This window comes from Lutjanus erythropterus, chromosome 1 (assembly GCF_056507025.1).
Source record: "Lutjanus erythropterus isolate fLutEry1 chromosome 1, fLutEry1.hap2, whole genome shotgun sequence".
NCBI classification, from domain to species: Eukaryota; Metazoa; Chordata; class Actinopteri; order Lutjaniformes; family Lutjanidae; genus Lutjanus; species Lutjanus erythropterus.
In genome coordinates this window covers 31,940,096-31,965,957 of record NC_139317.1, presented here as the reverse complement: position 1 = coordinate 31,965,957, position 25,862 = coordinate 31,940,096, and the positions used below count along the sequence as shown (strand labels likewise).

Here is a 25,862-nt window from a genome sequence, read left to right as displayed (position 1 = left end):
ATCTCACTGGTTTCATGTAGGCGGGATTCAGTGGTAAAAACGTGAGGTCATGCACAGTTATGTTGTTGTCTGTTTATATATTTCAAATGACATTTTTTTGGAGCTTTAAATTTATTATTATAATAATATATAAAAGGAGTTGAAAGATGTTTTACAGCACAATCATAAGAAATTAACATTGGGCCAGGATTTTTTTCAGCATGAACAGTGATTTTACTTGATGTAAGGAAGACTGCGGCTTATTAAATGTACTTTATGTTGTGTTTTGTGCATTTTCCAGAAGTTCTTCCAGAAATGGAAAGCCAGGGGGAGTATGAAGGACAGAACTTCAGCTTTACATCACCAGACAATATGGACAATGGTGGCTCCCAAAACCTCACTAAACTCACTACAGCAAACATGGAGGACATGGAGGAGTATTATAATTTTGGGAAGGATACGAGTAGCTACACTACACCGTGAGCGATGACGGACCAGAGAACATGACATGTTTTTTGTTCTGAAGGCAGAAGGAAATTACAGAGTTGTTGTCGAGGCTTTGGGAGACACTGGGGGGGAAGGGGTTTTTCATTTAGTTTTGGCCTCCTTCCAGAAAAGCCAGAACTGATGGACTCTGATGGGAGGCCGGGACGGAGACACACTTCAAAAGGAGACGTTTCAGCTCTGTTGCTGATAGCAGAGACACTGAAACTGTTGACGCGGCCTGGAGCTCCTTTTTTGGGATTACTGCGCTTAACCGACTCAAAAGACTCACTGGCGGACAGTCGAATCTGTATGTTGTGTGTATGTATCAGTTATTTGAAAAAAAAAAGAGAAAAAAGTTGCAGTTGCAGAGCCATCAGTTACATTTGATGTGATAAAAATTTGTTTGCCATTTCGCCATTTTTGTCATTCACAACCAATGTATGCCCTTATATTTTTGACTGAAAGTGCCAGCTAGATACATTTGCAACTAAGCTTCCACCATGTCGGCTATTTACTCACTGTATATCGAAGTTTTGATACATAGTCACAACATATTCATAGGTTTGAATGCTCTTACTAAACAGTTCCTAAATGTAGTTACCCGTTCCTGCTCGGCCCTCAGATAAAACGGGCCGGTTGTTCGATGCATTTGTGCTGTTTGCACCGGACATTCTAGCCTTTCTCTTGATAGGACAGCACTTGCTACCAAAGTTGCTACTGTCCCATGTCGGCTGACACCAGAAAACAAAGTTCCCGACATGCAAAGCCCCCCCTCACTGACTGTACAAATGATTCTTCAACATGCAGTGTGTTTGCCCACAGGTTTTTGTTTCACATGGTTTAGCTTTACATGAATAATCTATCCCGTGTAGTGAATATACTGCTCTAGTTTTTGAAGTGAACAATACAAAAGCACTTTTTCATCGCGACCTGTCATTTTTCTGTGAAGCCCGTCTCTTCATTAAGAGTGAACTCATTTGCCTCGAGGATAAGAAGAGCTGGGGGGGAAATAAGATCACAGAAAATCCCCTGTAACGGCAATATTATTAAACACAAACAGATATGCTTTCTCAGTAGGTTTTTCTTTTTGTAAACTGCAGTTTTCTTGCTATGGATATTTCACAGCTGTCAGTTCAAATGCGAATTGGAGAATGTGGGTTTTTTTCGTTGTTTGTAGTTTCAGCACTCTTAAATCCAGGGCTGTTTTCACTTCACTTTCAGTTCAGTTCATTCAGAAAGATATTTCCCTCCATCGATGAAAAAAAAAATCAGACCCAGTCTGTAGTTTTAAAAGAAGAAAAGAAATAGTTTGGAGGCCTTGGTTACGTTCTGAGTGGTTGGATTGAAAGTGGACTGACGCTTGTCCTGCTCATCATAATTCTGTTTTGGGGAAGACAGTCCGCTCCCCCTGTCCTGCCATGCAGGTCAGCCTTGATATGCACACTAAACCAGAGGAATGGTCTTCTAGTTCTTTTTTGAAATGAGGAATATAAAAACTGAGACCTCATGGAAATTGACCATGAATTATTTAATAAAGGTTCTCTAGTTTAACTGATGAGACTGGTGTTTTAATCTGTCACTGTTTTGAGGGGGTAATCCTCAGGGTCTGGTATTTTTAGCCATGCTAGAGGCTCTGGGGATGACAGTGTAAGTCTGTCAGTCGGTCCAAACTGAAATATCTCAATGATTATCAGATGGATTGCTGTGAAATGTATAGACTCTTGGTTGCTGAAGGATGAATTTGAATAATTTTGATGATCCTCTGACTTTTCCTCAAGCGGCGTCATGAGGCTGACATTTGTGGTTTGAGGTGAAATGTTTGTATTGAATGGGTTGCCATGGAGTTTGTTTCTCACATTCATGTCCCCTTAAGCATGACATTTATTAACTTTGGTTGTCCCTTAATATTTCCACCATTCATAATTACAGTGGGTCCTGTACTTTGGTTTATGACCACAATTTAGAGTTGTCACCATACCAGAATTTTAAACTTTGGTACATTATTAGTATAAAAAACATATGCAATACTTCTTTCAATACCATGGCAAAAAGACAAAAGTCCTCAATACATAAAATAGGATATTTTTTCCCCTTTCTTAAATTAACAACCTGGACGCAGTGCTGGTACAGAAAAAGTCACTGAACACCATCTGGTTTTGCTGCAAGCTGAACTGAGCTGAGGTCTTGAATGAGCACTTGTATACAGTTGAGGACAAAATTATTAGCTCCCCTATGAAAATGTCTTTTTTTTTTTTTTTAAGTATTTCCCAAGTGCTGTTAAACAGAGCAAGGAATTTCTGACACAGTTTTTCCAAACATCCTTGTTTTATTTTGGATGCTTACATTATTTTACAAATAAACAAAATTATTTCACAAAAAAAAAAACTACCAGGGTCAAAATTATTAGCCCCCCTGATGCTAGTAGTCAGTTGTGTATCCTTTTTGCTGGATAACAGCCTGCAGTCATTTGTTGAAGTTTTCAACACGTCTCATGAGGAATCCCAGTCCATTCTTCTTTGGCGAATCTCTCAAGCTCCTCCAGATTTGATGATCTTCTGGCATGGACCTTGGTCTTCAGTTCACTCCACAGATTTTCAGTGGGATTCAAGTCAGGGCTTTGTGCAGGTCAGTCAATAACGTTCACTTTGGTCTTCTGGAGGTAGTTGTTATGTTTTGGGTCATTGTCATGTTGGAAGACAAAGCGACGACCCAGATCCAGTTTTGCTGCTGACTGCTTGAGGTTTTCTTTCACATATCCTTCTTTCTTTGTGATTCCTTCCACCTTGATGAGATTTCCAGTCCCAGACACACTGAAGCATCCCCACAGTATAATACTCCCACCACTGTGTTTCACTGTGGGGACGGTGTTCTTTGGGTTATACGCCTCTCCCTTCTTTCTCCAAACATAAGCAACATCTCTATGGCTAAAGAGCTCTAGTTTCATCTCATCTGACCAAAGGACACCCTTCCAGTTTTGCATAATCTTTCTCCAGGTTGTCCTTAGCATACTTCAGTCTGACTTGACGGTGTCTCTTCTGCAGAAGTGGAGTTTTTCTTGGTCTGTAACCTCGCAGTCCATTCCTGTGCAGGGCTCTTAGTGATTGTCTTCTTTGAGACTACAATTCCCAGCTTGGCTCAGTCATTCACTAGTGTCTTGGCAGTTGTTGTGGGGTCTTTAGACACGTCTCTCACTAGTTTTCTTTCCAGAGTCTTTGAAATCTTTCATTTCCTACCCCTGCCAGCCTTGTTCTGTACTGTGTAGCTCTGTCACTGCTCTGTCTTAAGTACAGCCTCACAAGATTGAGTTTCGATGGAAACCCTAGATTTGCAAAACTCATGTGAGACTTGTATGTATTTTTTTTATTGTATGTGTTTGTACACGTTGTACAAACTGTACAAAAGATTCTGTTTTATAATGTGACAGCTCTGTGGCTAAAACCTTGGTTAGTGTTAGGAAAAGCCTAGTCTGGCTATAGACTCTTGAGACTACAAACTTAAAATGAATCATTAGTAATACTGTTATTCAGTGCTTGACAACATCCCAAATTTGATTGCATATTCAATCATTTATATAAGAAAAGAATGAGAGAAAAAACATTGAGACAGTTCAGTTCAAGTTCATCAGATTTCCATCTCTTAATTTCTGTTTTTATTTGTTGCAGACAGTTCCCAAATCTTTTCGTGTTAAGGACACCCAGATTAAATGCACCACAGAGACCACAGAGAGAAATTTATCTTAAGGAATCTCTTCTGAATTAAAAAAAACAAACTAGGTTTAATGATACTAAGGTCTTCATAATCGATCAATGATCAAACTAAGATCACTGTAAATTACAGTCAAACAAAACAGCCAGTTTTATTTCTTCATTTGTTATTCCAATTTTTTAAAAAATATCCTTTTGCTGGGGACCAGCTATAGCCCACTCAATGACCCTGTTGATCCCCAAACCCCAGTTTGAAAACCACTGCTTTAGGACACTTACCTGTTGTGGGAACTGAATTGTAACTCTTCGGCTGTCTGTGGTCTTTCAGAAGCCTCAGTCAACTCCAGAAAGGACCCTCTCACTGTAAAATATGCACTCATGGAGTGGTCCTACACTGTTCCACAGATGCTGTGCATTGTTCGCAGATTATGCTTCCATAGGAAATCATTTCCTGGGATGTGATTGATCAATTTGTTCAGAGATATGACTCTTTTATGGCTGCAGATCATATTAAGTGGGACGTTCTTTAGCACTTAGCAGTTCCATGGGAATGTTCCTCCAGGAGGAAATTAAAAAAGGAGGGAAAGAAGGTAATCTAAATGCTAATTTCTGGTAATTTTGTGATAGAGGCACCTTGTTCATTTTCTTGACTTTTTAGTGACTGGGAGAGATAGACTAGCATATTCCCTGGTGAGTGTTTCAGTTATAAAGTTAACCTCTGTCAAGACTTTTGACGACCAAAGGCGACTGAGAATGAATAGCCAGAATAATAATGCATTATCAAACTGCTGTCAGTGTTTGTGTCTTGCATACTCTGGTTGCCTTCAATGAGCTCACCAGCCAGAGCTGATGAGACCCTATTCACCTTCTCCTAAAAGCATGTTTTGCTTTAGTCTGTGTTGGTGATATCTGGAACAGCATAATGACAACCAGGTAATCTCAATGAAACCTTGCCAGAAAGCTAATTAAGGCAACCGGTGACTGACAATTTACCTGACACAATCGTAATTGTCAAACCGCATTATCTACTTTTCAACTATCAGTCATCATCTGTAGGTACAATTTTGCCCAGAATTAATGCCTGACAAGAACAGCGTTGAGTTAAAACCAGTGCATTTTTCAGAGTGCTACAATGAAGGACAAGCTTTTAGGCACATTACGGCCCATATCTGGCTGACTGTGACCATGTCGACATCTGCTGGTGATACACTGTAGTTGTCAGTACAGCAAACAGCTTGGCCAGAGCTCCCATCAGGTCTGGCCCCCTGCTGGTGCAAACACTGCTCACTGTCATGCACTGGAGGGTGCATGTGACACCTACTAAATGAGCGTACAGCACTGCATGAATGCACTGCTGGAGAGAGGCTCGTATGTGCAAGTGCATGAAATTAAAAAGAGAAATGAAACTACATGCAGATGCCATTTACTGTTAGTGATTCTGACTTCAACATCTGGAGTTGACATTTGGTTGGACCCACTGTGAGGTAATGTCTATGGCGCCCTCTGGGGGAGTTGTGGATTTAACACTGGTTCAACAAGAGGTTATGTCGCTGGGGTTTTAAAGGGATAGTTCATATCGTTTGAAGTGGTGCTGTGTGAGGTACCTACCCATAGTCAGTGTATGTCCTACAATAGATGGCAGTCAACACATATCCAGTTTGGAGAAGCAGCAGGAGTGCATGCTGCAAGTGCAGGAAGCTATAACTGCTGTCAGCAGTAAAACATATTTTAGCCAGCAGACCAGTTTGACAAAACTTAAATTTTACCTCACAGAACACAGGAGTTGCTGGTCTATCGCTGCCTAGATTGGTTAGTTGGTGTTATTGTGACTTTTGTGTTTTCAAAGGTTAGTTTGGATTTATCATAGTCGCACATTAACGCAAACTAACCAATTGAGGCAGCAGTATACCAGCTGTCCTGCGTCCAGTGTCCTGTGTTCTGCATGGTGTAATGAATGATTTTGCTGAATGAGTTTGCTTAATTTGGAGAGAATGCTATTTGGTTTATATAACAGCAGCTTCCTGTCAGAGAAGGCTGTCTGATAGCAAAGTAAAGCTTCTAAATATAGTGTACACTGATATTTTTTAGGTGGATAAAATGTTTTGATGCTGACTCTGTCCACAGCAGTACATTACTTAGCTTCCTACAGCAGTACTTATGCTGCTTCTCCCAACTGGGGTGTGCTGACCCCCATCTACTATAGGTAATACACTGACTTTGAATAGGTACCTTACACAACCCTACTTTAAATAATCCAAACTATCACTTTATCACTATCACTACTTAGCATTCTTTCACTGATGTGTCAGTGAATCATTTTTGAGGCTCCTCTAGAAGGCTTACTGGTAACCACTGTCCCCAGTGTTAGGATAGCATCACTGAACTGTGTTGCAGCTGAGGTAAAGGACAAAATCATAAGTCCATACACTGCTTGTTATTCAGTGATTAGCAATCACTATTTCTTTTTAATATTCATGGTCATAGTGCAAAACATTGTACATACTATTCCCTGATGTCACTATCTAATTAAATGTGGAAGACTAAAAATTCTTTGAAATCACTACTATAATAATATATAATAATCTTAATATTAATTCTTACAGTACAATCACTTAATTGTGCAATTCTGAACTGGAAGATAAAGGCAGAAGACCATGGGCACAGTATGTCTGTGAACTATACATATACAAAAAAGGCACAGAAAAGAGGCAACTTTTGGTCCTTCAAAATTTGGTACAAAGGTTGATACAAACAAACAGTAAAACCAAGCTTAACATTTACAAGCAGGGTCCATCTCAAGTGCATCTTCTGATTATTCTTCATTTGCCCAGAGCTTTGTCCAGGTTGGTCTTGATAGCGTCCAGGAAGTCTGACGTGTTGACGTAATGTTCATTCAGCTTACAGCTGCAAGATCACAGTGCAGAGGTTTGTGATATGTTAGAAAACATGGCATCATATAAAAACATCAGAAAAAGACGCACATACAACACACACTTAACAAAATGTTCACTCACTTGGCCAGGCCATGGATGCAGCCTGCAAGGTCCTTGGTCATCACGCCATTTTCCACCGTTTCTATGCAGACTCTCTCTAACGTCTGGGAGAACCTGGATGCAACGATAGAGAACAAATTATTATTATGTAAAATGACATAAACACAAGTCACATGAATAGGTGACACTAAATAATCAGATGACATACTTTATCAAGTCAGGATTTCCGTCCAGTTTGCCTCTGTGCTCCAGCCCTCTGGTCCAAGCAAAGATGCTGGCAATGGGGTTAGTACTGGTTGGTCTTCCCTATGAAACAACGACACAGTTAGTTACTGAAACGTCAACATGTCTTGTAGTTGAAGTGCACTGTTGAATAAGTAAGTGTCCGTTTATCAGTTTCAAGAAATCATTAATAATCTTTTAGAAGGAGTAAATTGTTTATTACAGTTAAATTGAGCAATGTGTTAATGGAGTCTGCCAGGCGGTAAGGCAGGCAGTCACTGAACAAAATACAAAAACTACAAAAGCACAACTTTATTTACAAACAGCAAACCAAATATTTGATTTAACACTACACCATGATAATTTTTACAGGAACCCATTTACACTTTTCTTTTAGCTCTTTAAACCCACTTTCTTTTCAAAACTGTGCAGCAGCAAAGATAAGATCAAACTGGGTGCAACTGCGAATAACAGACTTGTAATAAGTCTGTTAACACTTGTAGTTGCACACAGATAAAGTAACATTAAAAAAACGTTTTAATAAGCCTTGGGATGGTATTTTAGTTTTACTTCTATCATCTGAAGAACTCAGTGTGGACAGGTTTGCACCGGCTTCAAACATTTATAGTGTTTGTAAAATAAGTGACCAAGCTTATAAAAATAACAGAGCTTTAGGAAGCAGCTTGAAAAAGCTGATCTGAGTGACACTAAACAGTTTCACTGCACATAGTATCTGGCACACTGACGTCAACAGCTCCAAACCGTCACAACTTCCACTAAAACATTTGGCCTACCACTAAACCTAACCTCCCAGCCATGAATGAGTCCACTGACAATAAGGGTCAGGCCTCAACGTCAATCACTACACAAACATTTCCTCGCTCTCAAGGTCTAAAGATCAAATTAGTTACAACAAAACTGGAAGTACAAGAACACACACAAAGTATTATCTGTTCCTAATGTATAAACACTCCCAGCAGACCGACCTGGACCTTACCCTCTGGTGTTCACGGTAGTGTCTGGTGACGGTGCCGTGTGCAGCCTCTGCCTCTATAGTCTTGCCATCAGGACACACTAGTACCGACGTCATGAGACCTAAAGAACCAAAACCTGGACAAAAAATACAGATAAACCTGCCGTCACAAAAATAAGCCCACACAGAACGTGAGATGGGAAATATCACAACTACAGGGGACACTTACCCTGAGCCAGAATGTCTGACTGCACATCTCCATCATAATTCTTGCAGGCCCAAACAAAACCTCCAGAAGACTTCAGGACCTGGGCCACCATGTCGTCAATGAGACGATGCTCATACCAGATCTTCAGCTTGTCAAACTCTGGCTTGTACTTCCTGAAAAAGACAGAGTAATGAAAATGTTTTATGTCTCCTTAGCACTGACCTTTTTAGCAATAAAATTGGAGACAGTACACCAGTTGTTCAAATGGTTTTAAAATTGCTATGCAATGTAATAAAACAATCAAGTGCATCAAGTCATCTGTTCAGTGTCTTACGTCTCATATATGTCCTCAAAGATGTCTTTGAAGCGTCCGTCATAGGCCTTGAGGATGGTGTTCTTGGTGCTCATGTACAGAGGCCACTTCTTCTGGATGGCATACTGGAAGCAGCTGTGAGCAAATCCACTGATGGACTGTGCAACAAATATTTAATGATTCATTCCAGATTGTAAACATAACAAATCACATCACAGAACATTAAATAAAAAAATAGATCAGGCACTCTCGAAAATATTTTTACACAAATTGTCTTTGTTAATTAATTGTATTCATTCTTACCTCATCTGTGTTATACATTCCCATCCCACAGCCCCCTGCTGGGAAGTCATACACCTCCCACTCCTTCTGCTTGCTTCCATCAGCTGGGGAAAACACAATCCTGAACTTTCCAGGCTTGTCAATAACAAAGTCTGTGGCTCTGTACTGTGAGATTTAAAAAAAAATAATAATAATAATAAACCTGACATGTGAGAATGTTCTCCTTTAACTTAGGATGCATATTTACACAGAGCAGACACACATTTGCATTTCTTACCTGATCGCCAAAAGCATGTCTGCCGATCGTTATGGGCTGTGTCCAACCAGGAACAAGACGAGGGATGTTTTTACAAAGGATTGGCTCACGGAAAACTGTGCCGCCCAAGATGTTCCTGATAGTTCCATTAGGACTCTTCCACATTTTCTTTAGCTTAAACTCTGGAGAAAAACAATATATATGATACAGTTACCCAAAGTAAAGCTCCAACACAGTTATTAGCATATAATTTAACACAAACTCACCCTCAACTCGGGCCTCATCCGGTGTGATGGTGGCACACTTGACGGCCACGTTGTATTTCTTCGTTGCCAAAGCAGAGTCAATGGTGACCTGGTCGTCTGTCTGGTCACGGTAGGGCAGACCCAGGTCAAAGTACTTCAGCTCAACATCAACATTGGACAGGATGAGCTGCATGTATACAAGATGTTGATATGTTATTTGTATGAGGACAACACTGCACAGTGACCACACAAACACACACACAAACACATGCAGTTTTCTAATGATTATACAAACATCCTCACATTTTCTTGTAAGGACTTCACAGAGTTTCTTTATCACTGAAATAACTGACAGGCAGGGCTTGTTGTGACTTATTTTGTAACCCTAGTTTTTAAGCTTCAATTATTAGTTTTTACATTATTTTTATCCCTGGTGTTTCTGTCATTTATTCTACTGACTTTAATGTATATATTTTACATTTTTTATAAGGGAAGCGCAATAAATATTTAGGCTGATAAATTTTCAGCCAATATTGCCCTATCCAGCTATATCAGCACATATTAGACGATAAATATTGGCTATAATAACATCTGCTGTGACAGACTGTCAAAGCATTTAAATTGAATTCTTAGCCAGTTGCTCTATAAAATCCAAAGTATATTCCTCAAGTTTTTTGATGAACTTTACTAGAAAAAATAAATGAACTTTTGAAGATTCAGAACTGTTCTTAGTTTTTGTTGTAATAGTGATGTCAGTGTTAGATTTGAATTGGCCAGAGCTGGAATATTAAATCGTCCATCTTCGCTCAAAATACAGTTTATACTTAAACTTCTTTTTAAAATATAAAAACATGAAGCAACGAGTTATTTTATCAGTATCAGCCATGAAAAGCAGGTAATGATCATTTATTATATCAGCTGACAATGATCCATACCATGCATCCTTAATTTTCATTGTTGCTAATTGTTATTGTTGTTCTGACATCCTTGAGCAAAATCCTCAATCTGAATTGAACAGAATTTTTATGAAATGAACCTTCCTTAATGAATATAATTTGACTGTTTTGTCCACATAAATAGGATTTATGATGCTGAGAGATTATTTATTGATAGATTTTGACTTTTGGACTTCACAAGGCTCTGGAGTTACTGGAAATGTTTGAATCAGAAACGAGTCAGAAACAATGCTATGCAGCCACCACTGGAATCTAATTCTACTAATAGTATAATACTAATAATAGTAGTTTAGCCTCATGTTTATCTGCAACTGTGCAGAAACACCAGGTTTAAACAGAGTGAATAAACATGGGGTAAAAAAAAAGTTGTGTATCATTTGAATCTTGGTGTGGGATTTAAATGTTATTGGTATAGCCGCATTGAAAAGTCAGTCGAGCTTTATCAGCCTGTCCCATTTACCTTCTCTTTGATGAACTCCCATATGATGCGAGTCATCTCATCTCCGTCCATCTCCACCACCGGCTGGTCCACCTTGATACGCTGTGTGGCATCTGAAACATTTACAGTCACATTAACTATCATGTTTACAGCGTTGTTTACAGCTGCAGCAGGCTGATGATACCGAAAATGTTTGGGAGAAACAAAATTAATTTTCAGAGTTTGCACACAGTTGAGGCCACCACTCTGTGGTTTACCTACTTCACATTAATTTTGCTGCAGGGTAATTTTCAAAACAGTCTTAATTTGCAGGTTTTTGTTGATTTGGTATAAATCCACTGCCTTGTATTCTTTAATGTGACATGAAAATTGACAGTTATCATACCATATACATTTGCTAATCTATAATTCTGAACTCTAATGTATTAGCGCTGTTTAAAAATATTCATATCTGTCAAGACATGTGAAAGTGTTTGTTCAACCACAAACGTTCTTCTGTTTTCATTCCTTTAGGGGTCACTACAACTGATGATAATAATTGTGTAATACCATGTAATACTGAGAAACTGGGATATTTTCTAAGATGGTCATTGTACCATAAATATTTCACACAGTTGCAACTCTACTTCTTGGGTCTGGCGTTCATTCTGGCTGATGTGTGACTATCCAGGAGTCTTTAAACTCACCTCCCTGTGGGAAAGCTCATCAACAAGTCAAGAATAGCTCTAAAAAAATCTTTAATGTGCTCACTTCAACTGTGACACCTGCCTGATCCACCACAGAACAGAGTGACGCATGTATTTATCTTTCACTACTTAGTTACACAGAGCTCATTCTTGCTGAGACAGTGAAAGTCTGCCAGACACTGTAACCTTGGGATTGATTATATGGTGGCTCTGATAGCAGTTATTATCTGTCAAGTCCTTTTTGATCTTGACAACACGTGGACTCACATGCCAGGACATGCTGGCACCAACTGCTATTATGGACTTTAGGTTTGTAACATGCAGAATGTTATTCATACCTGCTGTGGGATAAATACATCAGCACTTTCCCATGTGACATCCATGCAACAAATAAAACATTTATTCAGCATATTACTCTTTAGGTTAGCTGTTTAAACTGTCTGTTCTGTCTGCTTGGATTTTCTGATATATTTGTTATTTAGTGCTGAATGGAAACCGGTTCATGAGTGGACTGTCTTTTAAAAATATCTTGCATGCATGATTCATTGATGGCAACTTGCCAGTCAGCCACATCGACTTCCTCCCAGGTCCACTGTCACAAACTACGTCCATTCATTCAGCAGCACTGTACACACTGTGTGTCACACAGGCAGGTGAGCACCTCGCTGAAAATACGTACAGCAGTGAGTTTTAAGTCATATAGTTGTGGTATTAGATGGTTGACTTACAGTTCCTCTGCTGGACTCTGTGCTGCTGGCGGACGGCGGCCGGTGAGAGCACGGCGGGGTTTTGACACACTGCAGCGGCTGCACATCTGGATACGGTCGTCAGAGCTTTTAGATAACCCGCCATGTTTACTGGGACTGGTCACGGTCACGACTACTGGAACTGAATCCTATTTTCTTATGAATGAACGATGAGCCGGTGGAGCCCGGTAAAATGATGACGCTTTCTTCTTCTTCGTCGTCGTCGTCGTCTTGTTCGTCTTCTTCTTCTTTTGATTTTAAAGCAGGTTGCAACTGTTACTTATAATGAGCACACCGCCATCTACTGTGCCAGAGTAAGCATGTAATATGAGCTATGTCCCTGAACTAAGTACGTAAGTAAAGTAATAATTAACATAGAAGAATACACTCAGTAGAGTTCAGATCTCCTGAAAAGAATATTTGGATGTAAGCCCTGTAAACATTTTCATTTGCAACTAACTTCAATTACGTTTTTCTCACTAAGTATAACAGATTATAATTACATTTCTTGTGCATTTTTAAATATTTTTTTCAAAATGTGTTGTACTATTGTGACATCTAACCAAAAAGTAAATAATGGAATAAAGAAATAATAATAAAAACACAAATAAAGCGAAAACAAAAATACGAATTAAGCAGGGCTGCACCTAACAATTATTTTTAAACGATTAACCTGTGGATTAAATTATTGATTACTCTATCGATTTTTATTTTTTTTTTTTATTACAACTATTGAACTAACAATTAATTAACCTAAATTACATATCAAAAACTTGTTTCATTAATATTTCAATATTTTATTCAATCATAAAACATATACACATAAAGCACATTAAAGTCATGATAGTGGCATATTTTAAAAATCAGATGCCTGATCAGAAAATACTGGACCTTAAATTCAAAAGGAGCTGTGATGCACTTTAATTTAATAACTAATCACTGTGTCAACCCTTTACTGAACTGAAAATCTGTATTTTGGCTTAAAACTAAAACTGGTCATGACATGAAGTTAGTTCAACGTTGGATTCATATGCAGGAAAGATGATCACTGGTACTGTGGCATCAGTGTGGGCCAAAAAAAAAAAAAAAAAACTTGGCACATTGCAACTTGGGCATTGCAAAAATGCATTTCAAACAGTCTGTGATGTTAATTAAAGCCATTTCTGTCTCAGACGATGCTACTGCTGCAGCTGCAAGAGGAGGACAGGTCACTCGGTTCTTCACGTCCAGTACTTGTGAGGAACAGGACATTAATTAGTATAATTGGTAACACCAGTGTTTACTTAACAAAAATACAATTGCTGTGTAAAAGGTCTATAGTACATCCATGGCTTCAAGTTGACTGCAAGTCCTCCTGTTTCTCTTTTCCAGCCCTCACACAACATGCAGCCTAGTCCTCTGTTTTTCACACTGTTGTACATGAAGAATGTAATTGTATTGGAAAAGTAAAGATATATCGGGAGACAAAACTCATCTCAGACAGGGTTTCTTAACATTCCTCTGCATGTTAAAACTAGCACAAAATTGCAGTACATACAACCAGATACATGCATGCATCCACGCGATCACAAACACTACCTGCATGGCAATTTTTGGTCACACTGATAAAAAGTTGTAGTTCAGCGTGTGTGTCTTTCTGCAAAGTTTGATTGGTTATGTGAATCTGGTGAACTTACTTTTTGTTATAGGCCACTCTCATTATCACGCCCCCTTTTGGTTAACTGACACATACACACACACACACACACACACACACACACACACTTGACCTCCATGTCAAATTTAAGGGGGGAAAAAATCTCGTAGGGCAGAAACTGTGGCAGCCAAAGGGTGGGGAAATTTTGTGTAGTGACCAAACTAATCTCAGATTTTAAAATGACAATTTTGATCCTATTGACGACAAAGACCCACTAGGCCCAAATCTATTTACCTGCACCCTGCCAAAATGTATATGTATGGATTGGGTTGCACACAATACCGTTTAAACATGCAAACTCAATGTCATTTTGTGTATTCTGTATTATTTTTGTTCTTGATATGAAATGGTGAAAGATGATACTAATGGGGCCTGAGTCCGCTAGTCATCTCCTAGTTTATCCAATAATAATGCAGTTGTTATCTATCTGTCAATTAGAAAACACTAAGGGAGCTGATGCTCACCATGGCTGTTTCTCATTTTAAAAATAAAACATGCTTTCTTGTGAAAACTTTAAAAATTAAAACTATGTTTTATGTGAAAATGTATGATAACTGAATACACATAATTCCAGACAATAAAAAATGCTCAAAATGCAATAATAATCTGGCAGTGTTATAAAATTAGATTTGCATCTTCACCAAAAATGACTTTCCACCAATTTTTTATTGAAATCTGTTGACAGTTTTTATAGATAAACAGCTAAACAGATAAACAAATATGACTGAAACTTTCTTGGCTAAAGAAACCATAGTAATTGGTCACTTAATAATTAATAATAATATCCATTAAATGAATCTCTTTCAGACAGTAACAACAGGATGGCACATCAAAGACAAACTGAAACAGTAAACTTTCAACTTGGTATGAAATGGAAAAAAAAAAGATTTCTTAAGGCACTTTGTATGAGACACATGGACATGAGGGAACAAGAGAACAAGAACTATTTGCACATAAATCAATGTAATTACAAACATAATATACACTATAAAACAAATAAAACTGACATTTGGAAACAACACATCTTTGGTTTGTATCAGTGTACCACAACTTTATGTTTAAATGCTGAGTATCCAGATGAAAATCAGCAAAGATCCTACTGTACGCCAATCTGGGAAGGAAGGTAGCTCAAGCTAAACTTGTTTTATGTTATATATAATAAATAATCAAGTTTATACAAGGTTGAAAGGACTGAAATCTCAAACACAAGTATGAGTATTGTTTCTTTTCAGTACAGCTTGTTACAAATAACAGCACAAAGACATGGAAAAGACATTCATGTGATTGTCTGACACAAAGTAAACAGGAAACAAGTAAACTTTCCCTCTAAGAAAAGGTTTGCTGAAAAAAAAACTACAAAATGTATACTAATCTCCAGAGGCACTAATGTGTTCACATTGACGATGTTCCTTCCTGTCTTTCTGAGAGCACATCAAGTGTTAGAGTTCTAAGTGGTGGCTGCCACAGAGCCTTTCTTCTCAGTGAAGAAACTCCTGAGCAATACGACTTGACCGATGCCGATGACAAACAGCAAGACCGTTTCTCCGATGGACCAGTAGGTCACCCGCTCGAGGAGATGCTCTGCTTTTGTGCGGTCATGTGCCTCTCTCAGCCTGTACCATGTCTGCGAGTCAGCCACCGACTTCAGGATCTCATGAATGGCGACGCAAGATGACTCCAACTTAAAGTAGAAAGATCAAGACAAACTAATTAAGAGCACAGCAGTGGCCTGGAGCAAAACCCGTACAGTGGAAGGAGGGGCGCACACATGCAAACACTGAATTATACTCTCCAAACTGCTCTTGAGCAGATTCACTTCAACTTCCTAACTTTTTCGCTAGGGCTGCAACTAACAGCTATTTTCATTATCGATTCATCTGCAGATAATTTTCCTGATCAATCAATTAGTTGTTTGGTTCATAAAACAAAAGGAAATGGTGAGAAATGTTGTCTCAGATTATTGATATGATTGGCCAATCAATTTTGGAGTTAAAATAATAAATAACTTTATTATAGAATATTATACATTTTATTTAACACAATGAATAATTAAATATATACATATGCCAACCAACTGTAGAAAGGTACACTGCAAAAAGAATAAATACATATAAAATAAATTCCTAAATAAACATCAGTTCTGTTCAGTATCAGTCAATTGATACATTTTTAAATACTGTCAGTCAGCTCCTTATGTCTTCATAAATGTTACCCATTATGCTAAATCTACATTACCCAAAGCCCTATTATACACTTTCCATATCTAAGAAACTATGAATGTAGGCTGAAATGAGAATATCTGACATTTTAATCTGTGTTCTGAAAGCTGCATTATTTATTGCAAATAGTTCTAACTCCAGTTTATATAAAACTGAAACAGACTGACCTTTTAAAAAAAGGAAGGGTCACACTCTGGTGTTTCAGGTATTTTGTGGTAAGGAGAGCACAATAAAAGATTTGGATAACAGCATTTCAGATACATGGTGAGAATTAGGTCAGAACAACTCTGGCTCCACCTGCTTATAAACTTCATAATAACTGTCTCACTTTGGAAAATAAACGGACAATAATTTACCAGCAACAGTTTTGCTTCACTTGCTATCACTTCAACAGTAGATTTAACTTATTACCAATATCACTATTGGCATATACTGGTTTTGCTACATATTCTCGTTAATTTGGTTCATTTTTTTGAGTGTGAAAATAGGTATTGTGTTGTTTCTTTTTGTGTCCTTGTATGTTTTTTGTTTGCCTGCCAGCAGGATGTGTTTTTGAATGTTTTAAACTTAGACAAACCACAATGCAGGATAAAAAGTGAATCTCAAGCCCAAACATAAAGTCACACATATGCGATTTTGTTGTTCTCTGAGCACATTTTATCTTTTTTGAACAGTGATCTGCCTCAGTTTACTTATACCCACTCAGACACTGGAGCAGCCAAGACAGCCACAGTTTAAAGGCTTTCCACTGCAACACATTTTGTGCACCTTGTTGTGAATTTCAGGTTCCTCACACTCACCTGGGTCAGTGCTGTAGCACTATTCATGCTGTTCAGGAGAGGTTCCTCATCTCCGTGTCTGAAATCCAGGTACACTGTTTTATATGTGAAGGTGGAGAACTCATTGCTGAAGCAGACCTTGTAGACGCCCTTCATAGCTGTGGTGTGAGAGAAGCTGTCATACTGCTTCTTCTTCTCATTATACAAGACGTTGTTTTGAGGGTCGGTAACAAAGCAGTCCACGTCATAGTTTCCCCCTGAAATGACCTGAGAGAAGAAAAAATACACATCAAAGACACTGCTGTGTGGGTGACAGGACATATTTGGGCCAAGATGGTTGTAACATTGTAACATATGTTGTTTTGTTATAACATATAGACTGTAAAATATTGACCTGACTCAGCCAGTTAGGTGGGTAACACTGGGTAAGAAAACATCTAAAACTTTAAAACAATTAACTACAGCATTAAACTACAAGTAAGATAAATAATTAGGGTGTCATTTGAGTTTACAGATGGACACATCGCTAAAAACAAATGCATTTTGAAAAAAAACAACAACTATGAAAACAACTAAATCCATGTTCTTCCTATCCAACAAGAAGAGACAGAAAGCACTGAGGTTACAAATGACTAGCTGAAAAATAACTTCAGCAGAATCTTGTAAACACTCAGAGTGAAAGGGGGTGAAGCTCTCAAGATAACTCACTTGAAAGTCTATGTCAAACTTCACGTCTTTCTCAAGTTCCTCGTAGAAACACTGCTTATCGTTGTCGGGGAGCTCAAATGTGAGCTCAGTCCCAAACACCACAAACACCTGCAGCAGTAAACAGCTCAGGCCCAGGCACAGCATGGTGAAAACAGAAAATGAAGCTGCAGAGAGGCTACAATGTAGCACTGATGAGTACCGTTTTTTGGAGCTCTGACGTGGCACGAGCACGAACAACTTCCGGGTCAAGTGTGTTTACATTTTAGTAAAAAATTAGCCGGAGGTTATAAAACGTAAATTATAGTGAAATAAGTCCCAGTACAACCCCTAAATGTAAGAAAAACATTTTAAAATTATAAGTGACACATTACTGAGACATATCTACAACTGACCAGTCATGAAGTTTAGATTTCAAAATAAAATAGAATTAAAGTAAGTCACGCATTCCTTTTGCATACAAAAACACACTTTTCACAAAGAAAAAACGTAAATATATACACGGACATGTTTACTTCAGAAGTGCATTTATGAGTTAAGTAGGGACGCCCATTTCCGTTAGTAAAAAGACAAAATATTCCTCTGATGAGTCAAATGAAAATTATGAAAAAAATAATACAAATTATGAAAAAGTCATAACAATGAGATAAATCAAAATTCTAAGACTTCACGGGCTTCACACACAGTTATGTGTTTTTCACAGTGGAAGTAGTCAGATAATTAAAAAATAGCAATCACGCCTGCATTCAAAATTCAAAATTGCAAATTTCATAAACAATCATATTTTGTTGATAACTGGCTGTTGATGCATTGTTATGAAAGTTGGTCCTGCTGGGGCGCATTTTAGATGATCGAGCTGTTAGTTTTATCTGTGAAGTTGCGTAAGAGAAGTGGGCGAGCTGCATTGTAATACCGTGTGTGTTTTGCGGGGCGTGTGTAAGCTTCACGGACAGACTGCTCTGCTCTCCTTGGGCCTGTAACAGATTATCAGACTTGTGCAAAAGAGTCTGGCATTAACCCATTACGCCAGATTTAATTTATTAATTCAACTTAATTTAATTTAATTTAATTTAATTTAATTTAATTTAATTTAATTTTAATGATAGACAAAAGCCACATCAGCAGAGCACTTCTGGCATGTACTGGTTGCTATGACAACATAAGGTACACGTTCAACACAGTTTTATTTTGAAAATCCCAGTCAGCGCAAACCACGCCCCTCCTCTCTCGCAGGGAAGGAGTAGTGCCCTCTTAGTTTTGACAGTACTTGACGTCTTATCCAAGGCGTTTATTCTAAACAGAAGGAGTTTTGAACATTAATTTCGCGATAGTCTTTCACGTTTATAGTTATTTAAGCTGGTGAAGAAATAACAGCCAGAAATATGCAAAACTACGCAGAGGTGATGAGGGACTTCGTAGAGAAACATGCCACTGGTCTCATAGTTGGTTTTGTTGCAGGTAAATCATTTTTTGATCGTAAAGTATATTGTGTAAGCCATGTTTTGTATTTCAACATTTCCGTAGATGTCAGTGCAAAGGAACTTAACCAACTCTTACATAAAGACTGTAAAACTCTTACTAATGAGAATGGTATTCCACCCTGTTCCACCCTGACAGAAGACATTCATTGTGGCTGCCGTTGGCTTTGTGAATATATTCACAAAGTAATTCCTGGCTATTGAAATAAGTCTTAATATTTCACTTAAAATAAATGAAATGTTTATTACCATAGGCTTTCATCATAGATTGTGGTCCTCTTTATAACATTAACACAAAATAATTAATTGATTTTAAAAAAAAAAAATAATAATTTCCCTTGTCGCATATACTCATTTTAGTGATGTCCTCAAAGCAGATTTTCAGTTTCAAAGGAACACACTTGGACTATATTTATATGTAAATGGAAATGTGCCTTTAATATTGTGTAGATCACGTTAAAATCTGTGATTATGAATATAATCAGTGAACCGTGTTTCACCCTACAATTCCCATAAATCCACATTCAGGAGGTGCATCACTCTCTGGTTGGAGGGTATTGAAATGAGCCAATTGTGGCAGTCAGTAACTTTCTGTCTGTCTTTCTGTCCTTACCTCTGTCTTGCCTCATCACAATCATGTGATGCAAGTTAGTTTGTGTTTATAGTATTTTTTTTAGGGAGAGGGAAATATGAACAATATTTTTGACCACCTTGATTTAGGTATTTATTGATATTGCACCAGCCTTGTAGGAATGGCCATTATAGTGCTTCCACATTATATTAACACAATAAGGTTTTTGAGAAATATTTAAAGTAATTTAAATATAATGAATAAGTGGGTAAAAACAAGTAACAGCACAGCTAGGTAAGTCTGATATTTCCAGAAAAATGCATCACTTTACTGTAAGGCAGCCCTCAAGCAATATCTGAAATCTACTAATCAGAGATTCAATTCAATATATTAAGAAAACCACAACAAGGCCTTTTGAACTACATTTGATATTTCTTTTAACATTTTGTTAATCCTTTTTGTCAGGGGCAGGTGTACTGGCCTTGCGGAGGTGGCTGGCTGGGGGAGTGTGTCGGAGCAAGGCCAGGCTGGATGGCAAAACAGTCCTGATCACTGGAGCCAACACTGGCATTGGGAAGGAGACGGCCCTGGATATGGCCAGGCGAGGTGAGACACACATCATTTTTTTATCCATAGAGTTGTACTTTTCTGCTGTTTTTGTGCAGCACTTTGTTTTTGTCCCTGTGCCTTCAGACCGTGCAACAGTAGGTGTCTTCAGCCCATGCCAATCAGTTTGACTATCCACATTTCTACCACCACCAACACACACACACACACACACACATGCGCGCACACACAATTTTTGTAGTGTAGTGTCTCACACTACTCTCAATCTTCATTGTCTCTCTGTTGGACTGATTGATATATTTGTTGTATATTATAATATATTTATTATACATTATAATATACTATACTCATACAATACTCTATTATCATATAGTATTCATATTCTTTTATACTGCTGTACTATGCTACATATTATTATGTTAGACTACGTTACTACATTTTATCTTATGCTATATCTTATATCACTTACTATATTATACTTTATTATGTTAATACTGTTTAATTATATTAGGTAATATTTTCTATTATATTTATGTATTAGTCATTAAACATTTCTTAATCATGCTATATATATTAATCAGGTTTACATAAACTAGACTTGCTGACGTTGTTGCTACTATTAATCACACCACTGTCATTGTTGCCTTGTAATTTTGACTGTAATTGCTCTTATTTACTCTCATTCATCTGTAAATATTTCTGCTGTAACAACTGAATTAAACTGAGAAACTAGCTTAAAGGGAAAAGGCTTATCTTATCAATGATTTTCTTGTTTGGCCCACTTGCTATTGAATTTGAACAGCACTGATCTATAGAGTGGCTCTGGATTTACCTAACTTGACTGCAACCACAACTACTGATCCAGTATTTATTCCACTATTAGTGTTTGAATTTTAATTACATTGACACTGTTTCTTATTTCTGTTTAGGGGCCAGAGTGATCCTCGCCTGCAGAGACATGACCAGAGCCCGCATTGCAGCTGACGAGATCCGGCAGGAGAGTGGAAACGGCAACGTGGTGGTGAAGAGACTGGACCTCTCCTCACTGCAGTCTGTCAGAGACCTGGCCAGAGATGTCGAGGAGAACGAGGACCGATTAGACATCCTCATCAACAATGCAGGTACTTTGCAGCAGTTCTCCTTTACTCAGTCAGCAGCAGTGAGTCACCAAACATCATACATATATATACAGCAGGTCTAAGCAGAATTTCTAGGATACATAGAGCACCTGACCATTTTTAAATAAGATATCACAGCAAAACTATTTGTAGGATCAAATTTCAGTCAAATGAAAAGACATCCTACATGTGTACACTGGTTATATTAGTACAACCATAGGCTAAAAATTTAGTTTAAATTTCAACTGATGGTTGACCAAGACATTATTTTTTAGTCAGTTTTGTTCCACATAAGTGTTTTTTATTGTTAGGCGTCATGATGTGTCCCAAGTGGAAGACTGAGGATGGCTTTGAAATGCAGTTTGGTGTCAATCACCTGGGACATTTTCTCCTCACCAACTGTCTTCTTGACCTGCTGAAGAAATCATCTCCCAGTCGCATTGTCATCGTCTCCAGCTTGGCACATGAGAGAGGTAAAGGGAATCTCTTGTCACTTAAGTTATTCTGCATACCTGTGATTGTCAAACAGCAGCCTTTTAGTCTCATTTTTAGTCTCTGATCAGATAGTTTCATAGTTAAAATTGTATCTCTTAACATTTTACTTCAGTTAAAGTGATATTCCACTTTTGGTTAGTTGAGTTTTATGACAACTATAACAGATAGAACGTTCACGATTCTTTTAGGATTTCAAAATGTAATTTCTGCTTAAAGATTTCACTGGATTGTTTCTCTCACAGGCCGTATACACTTTGACAACATCAACTTTGATAAGAACTATAGCAGTGATAAGAGTTATTACCAAAGCAAGCTGGCCAACGTGTTGTTCGCCAGAGAACTGGCTGCAAGACTGCAAGGTCAGTGTCCCGTATGTGTGTCCAGTATGTAATACAGCGTTGTTAGAAAATGTGTTATTGTTAATTATACATCAAGTAGTTCTAACCAAGCAATCTGATTGGTCAAAAAGATATTTAGAACATGCTCAAAGAATTTATATAAAGTAAATATATAATAAATAAAATAATTTCCTTTTTTTTTGTTGGTAATCATTGTGCAGTGTGCAATATTACAGTCGAGGGTGAGTTACAGTCATTATTGGCACTTCACTGATGCCTGCAGACCTCTACACAAGCATCTTGGTCCTGACTACATCACTGTTGTGCCAATAATGACAGTAAAACATAAGCTGTCATGTAATATTGCTTAATCACATAGACCACATTTTCATAAAGTAACAAGAAGTCAATGTCATACAAATCTCTTTTTAGTTTTTTAGTTCTTGCTTGTTTTTGGCTTCGGTGTTCTGGTGTTTCGTCTTTGTTACTTTCTCCCCATCTTAATAGTCTTATGATGTTTTATGTTTTTGCAAATAATGCTTCATTTGACGGCTCCCTCTCGTCAGGCACTGGTGTGAATGTGTACAGTCTTCACCCTGGGGTCATTCGCACCGAGATAGTCCGCCACCTTTTACCTAATATAGCCCTTTGGAAGAGGATCCTAGCCATGCCAATTTTAATGATGATCAAAAGTCCCTGGGAAGGTGCTCAGACCACCATCTACTGTGCTGTGGACGAGAGCCTTACAAACTCTAGTGGCCTCTATTACAGGCAAGTAACATCTGCAGTAACACTCACCTGACCGTGAAGGTAAATGTCATTGAGTGATGTTAGTTTTTGTAGTTGTGTAGAATTAAGTTCATGTTTTTTCCCCCTGTGCATTGTACAATGGTAGTGAATGACAATGAAATAATGATTTATGCAGTTTACTACACAAGCATTTTTGCAGTTGTACAACCCTTATTCCAAAAAGGTTGAGAAGTTATGTAAAACGTAACTAAAAACAGAATGCAGTGATTTGCAAAAACTTTTTTGACTTATATTCAATTGAATAAAGTATAAATACAAAGATATTTAAGATTCAAACTGATAAACTTCATTGTTTTTTGTAAATATACACTCATTTGATGCCTGCAACACATTCCAGAAAAGTTTGGACAGGGCCATGTTTACCACTGTGTTACACAGATGTGTTTTCCAAAGTGTTTCCCAATACCAGGTAGTATTCTTTAGTATCCTGTCATGTCCTGTACACAATCGTGTGGGTTTTTAATGCAGTACCGCTGGAGGGGTCATAGGTCACAGGCATTCACTGTTGGTTTTTGGCCTTTCCCCTTACATGCAGAGATTTCTGCAGATTCTCTGACTCTTTTAATAATATAAAGGGTTGTGGATGGTGAAATCCAAAGTTATTTTCAGTTTTGTGTTGAGAGGTGTTGTTCTTGAACTACTGGACTCTTTGCCCATGCAGTGTTTCACAGTGTGGTAAACCTCACCCCATCCGTGCTTTTGAACGACTGAGCATTTCGATGATGCCTCTTTAATATCTAATTAGTGATACTGTGACCTGTTATTAATGAACCTGTTTACCTGTGGGATGCCCCCCCCCCCCTTTGTTGCCGCCGCCCCAACTTTTTTGAAAACTGTTGCAGGCATCAAATTCAGAATGAGTTTATATTTACAAAAAACAGTGAAGTTGTTCAGTTTGAATATGAAATATCTTGTCTTTGTGCTGTATTCAACTGAATATAGATTTTTGCAAATAATTGACCTATTTTATGCTATTTTATTTCTTCCATTTTACAGTGACTGTGCCCCCAAAACGCCAGCATCGCAGGCCCTGGATGATGCCGCAGCCAAGAGGCTGTGGGACCTTAGTGCCTCCATGGTTGATCTGGCTTAGACAACAGCCTCCTCTGCTTTTATCACCCATTGGAGTCGGTGTCCTTGTTTATGTGGGGGAATGAAGGACAGCAATTTATTTTATTATCTAATGCATGCAAGGGCATTGCACTAAAAAGGATGAGTTCACCTGTTCAAATGTTTTAGACCTAAGAAAATTTGTTGGTGAGTGGAAATTTTTGCACTATTTAGTCTCGGACTCTGTTCAGTTGTTTGAATATTAAAATTACTTGTATTGCTTTATCTGTATATTCTGCCTTATATATTGTGCTTTATGGTATATCCATGATATGCTGCTATATCCTATATATAAAATGAGTTAATAATTGCTTTTTAATCTACTGTCTTGGGTGATTGGTTGCATTTTAATGAGCTGTTGCTCTCATACATTTAACTTGTTAATTTGGAATACTAAAATGCTTTATGGTCTAAACAGGCTCGCATTTTTTCATCACATATGATTTGCACTGCAAATTCCAAGAGACTTTAGACTTCAAACTGCTGCTTTTATTCATGGCGTTGAACAGTTGCCATTGTACAATCCATTCCGTAACAACCTCATTGCAGAAGCACAAACATAAAAACATGTAAAGCAATACTGCATTTTTTTTACTACAAGGAAAGGATGAGAGCCTGTTTGTGTGCAGGCTGAAGAGGTAGACGGTGTAGAAGTGGCGCTCAAGTGTTGTGGGAAGTGGTGAGAGGATTGTTGCACTTCAGAGGAGAGAGGATCCTCCACCAGGTGTAGAGAGGGAGTGGACGCCTCAAGGGCAGAGAGCAGTTAGGAAGCAGCCAGTACATCCAGAAGACTCGTCAGGTTACTGAGTGTGTTGTTCTTTACAGAGTTGGTGCTGTTTGTTGTATCATGACAAGATTATTTTGGTGTATTGTTAATGACACTCCTCGAGGTGAGAGTTGTACTGTGTACCTTTGGTAGCTGAACTTATTCAAAATGAACAGTACACTGTAAAAAAAATGAAAAGAAAACAACAGAAAACTCATAATTTCAGATTTTTGAGTTTTTAATCAAACTCTTAAGGTTCTAAATAAAGTAAACAGAGTTTTGCTGACCTGTAATCCTTAGTTGAGATAATTTTCTTTTCTTCTTTAAATAAACATGAATGTTAGAGCTTTTTAAACCCCAAATCTATACATATGTTTCAAAAATTGTTTACAGTGATCTGTGAACTTGATTTGTCATTATTTGGTTGCTTGAAAATGAAGCATTTGGAAATATTAGATTATTTGTAATTTTTCACTTTCACTTTAGTGAGTTTACTCAGCTACTTTTGAAATATAAAATTTTAAGTTTATGTAAAAAAAAAAAGAGTAAATAATAAAATCATAAATTTTTTAAGCAAACCATTATTAGTTGGTAAAACTCCAAAACTCTTGAGGAAGTTTTAAGGAAGTTGCCTTGAAATTTTGAGTTTTCTCAACTTTTTCATTTTTTCACTATATAGAAATGTACAGTGGGAACCATCAGCAATGTTATACTTCTGGCAA

The 25,862-nt window shown here is 37.8% G+C and overlaps 4 protein-coding genes across 5 annotated transcripts in view; 2 read left to right on the top strand and 2 right to left on the bottom strand.

Moving 5' to 3' along the window:
- Positions 1-2,020, top strand: part of znf710b (zinc finger protein 710b) — a 33,759-nt gene extending 31,739 nt beyond the window's left edge. For both annotated transcript variants that reach the window (XM_084719965.1, XM_084719956.1), the window contains exon 5: positions 281-2,020. In XM_084719965.1, coding sequence (XP_084576091.1) covers positions 281-462 — 182 coding nt within the window. In that variant the 3' untranslated portion in view covers positions 463-2,020. The remainder of the gene's footprint in view (positions 1-280) is intronic.
- Positions 2,021-6,600: 4,580 nt separating this feature from the next.
- Positions 6,601-12,755, bottom strand: LOC146333140 (isocitrate dehydrogenase [NADP], mitochondrial-like). Its single transcript, XM_084719934.1, has 11 exons — positions 12,471-12,755; positions 11,078-11,169; positions 9,683-9,848; positions 9,438-9,598; positions 9,182-9,325; positions 8,900-9,036; positions 8,587-8,738; positions 8,382-8,494; positions 7,371-7,468; positions 7,184-7,276; positions 6,601-7,073 (listed from the first exon to the last, which is right to left on the bottom strand). The coding sequence occupies exons 1-11, from the start codon at positions 12,592-12,594 to the stop codon at positions 6,989-6,991; spliced, it is 1,365 nt and encodes a 454-aa protein (XP_084576060.1). The 5' UTR covers positions 12,595-12,755; the 3' UTR covers positions 6,601-6,988.
- Positions 12,756-15,530: 2,775 nt separating this feature from the next.
- Positions 15,531-18,105, bottom strand: tmed3 (transmembrane p24 trafficking protein 3). The gene is made up of 3 exons (XM_084719945.1): positions 17,891-18,105; positions 17,204-17,449; positions 15,531-15,865 (listed from the first exon to the last, which is right to left on the bottom strand). Exons 1-3 carry the CDS (start codon positions 18,032-18,034, stop codon positions 15,632-15,634), a joined length of 624 nt encoding a protein of 207 aa, XP_084576071.1. The 5' UTR covers positions 18,035-18,105; the 3' UTR covers positions 15,531-15,631.
- A 983-nt stretch (positions 18,106-19,088) lies between these two features.
- On the top strand, positions 19,089-25,444 carry LOC146333138 (retinol dehydrogenase 13). Its single transcript, XM_084719922.1, has 7 exons — positions 19,089-19,345; positions 20,402-20,542; positions 21,433-21,624; positions 21,933-22,094; positions 22,359-22,475; positions 23,021-23,225; positions 24,261-25,444. The coding sequence occupies exons 1-7, from the start codon at positions 19,270-19,272 to the stop codon at positions 24,355-24,357; spliced, it is 990 nt and encodes a 329-aa protein (XP_084576048.1). The 5' UTR covers positions 19,089-19,269; the 3' UTR covers positions 24,358-25,444.
- Positions 25,445-25,862: the final 418 nt, after the last annotated feature.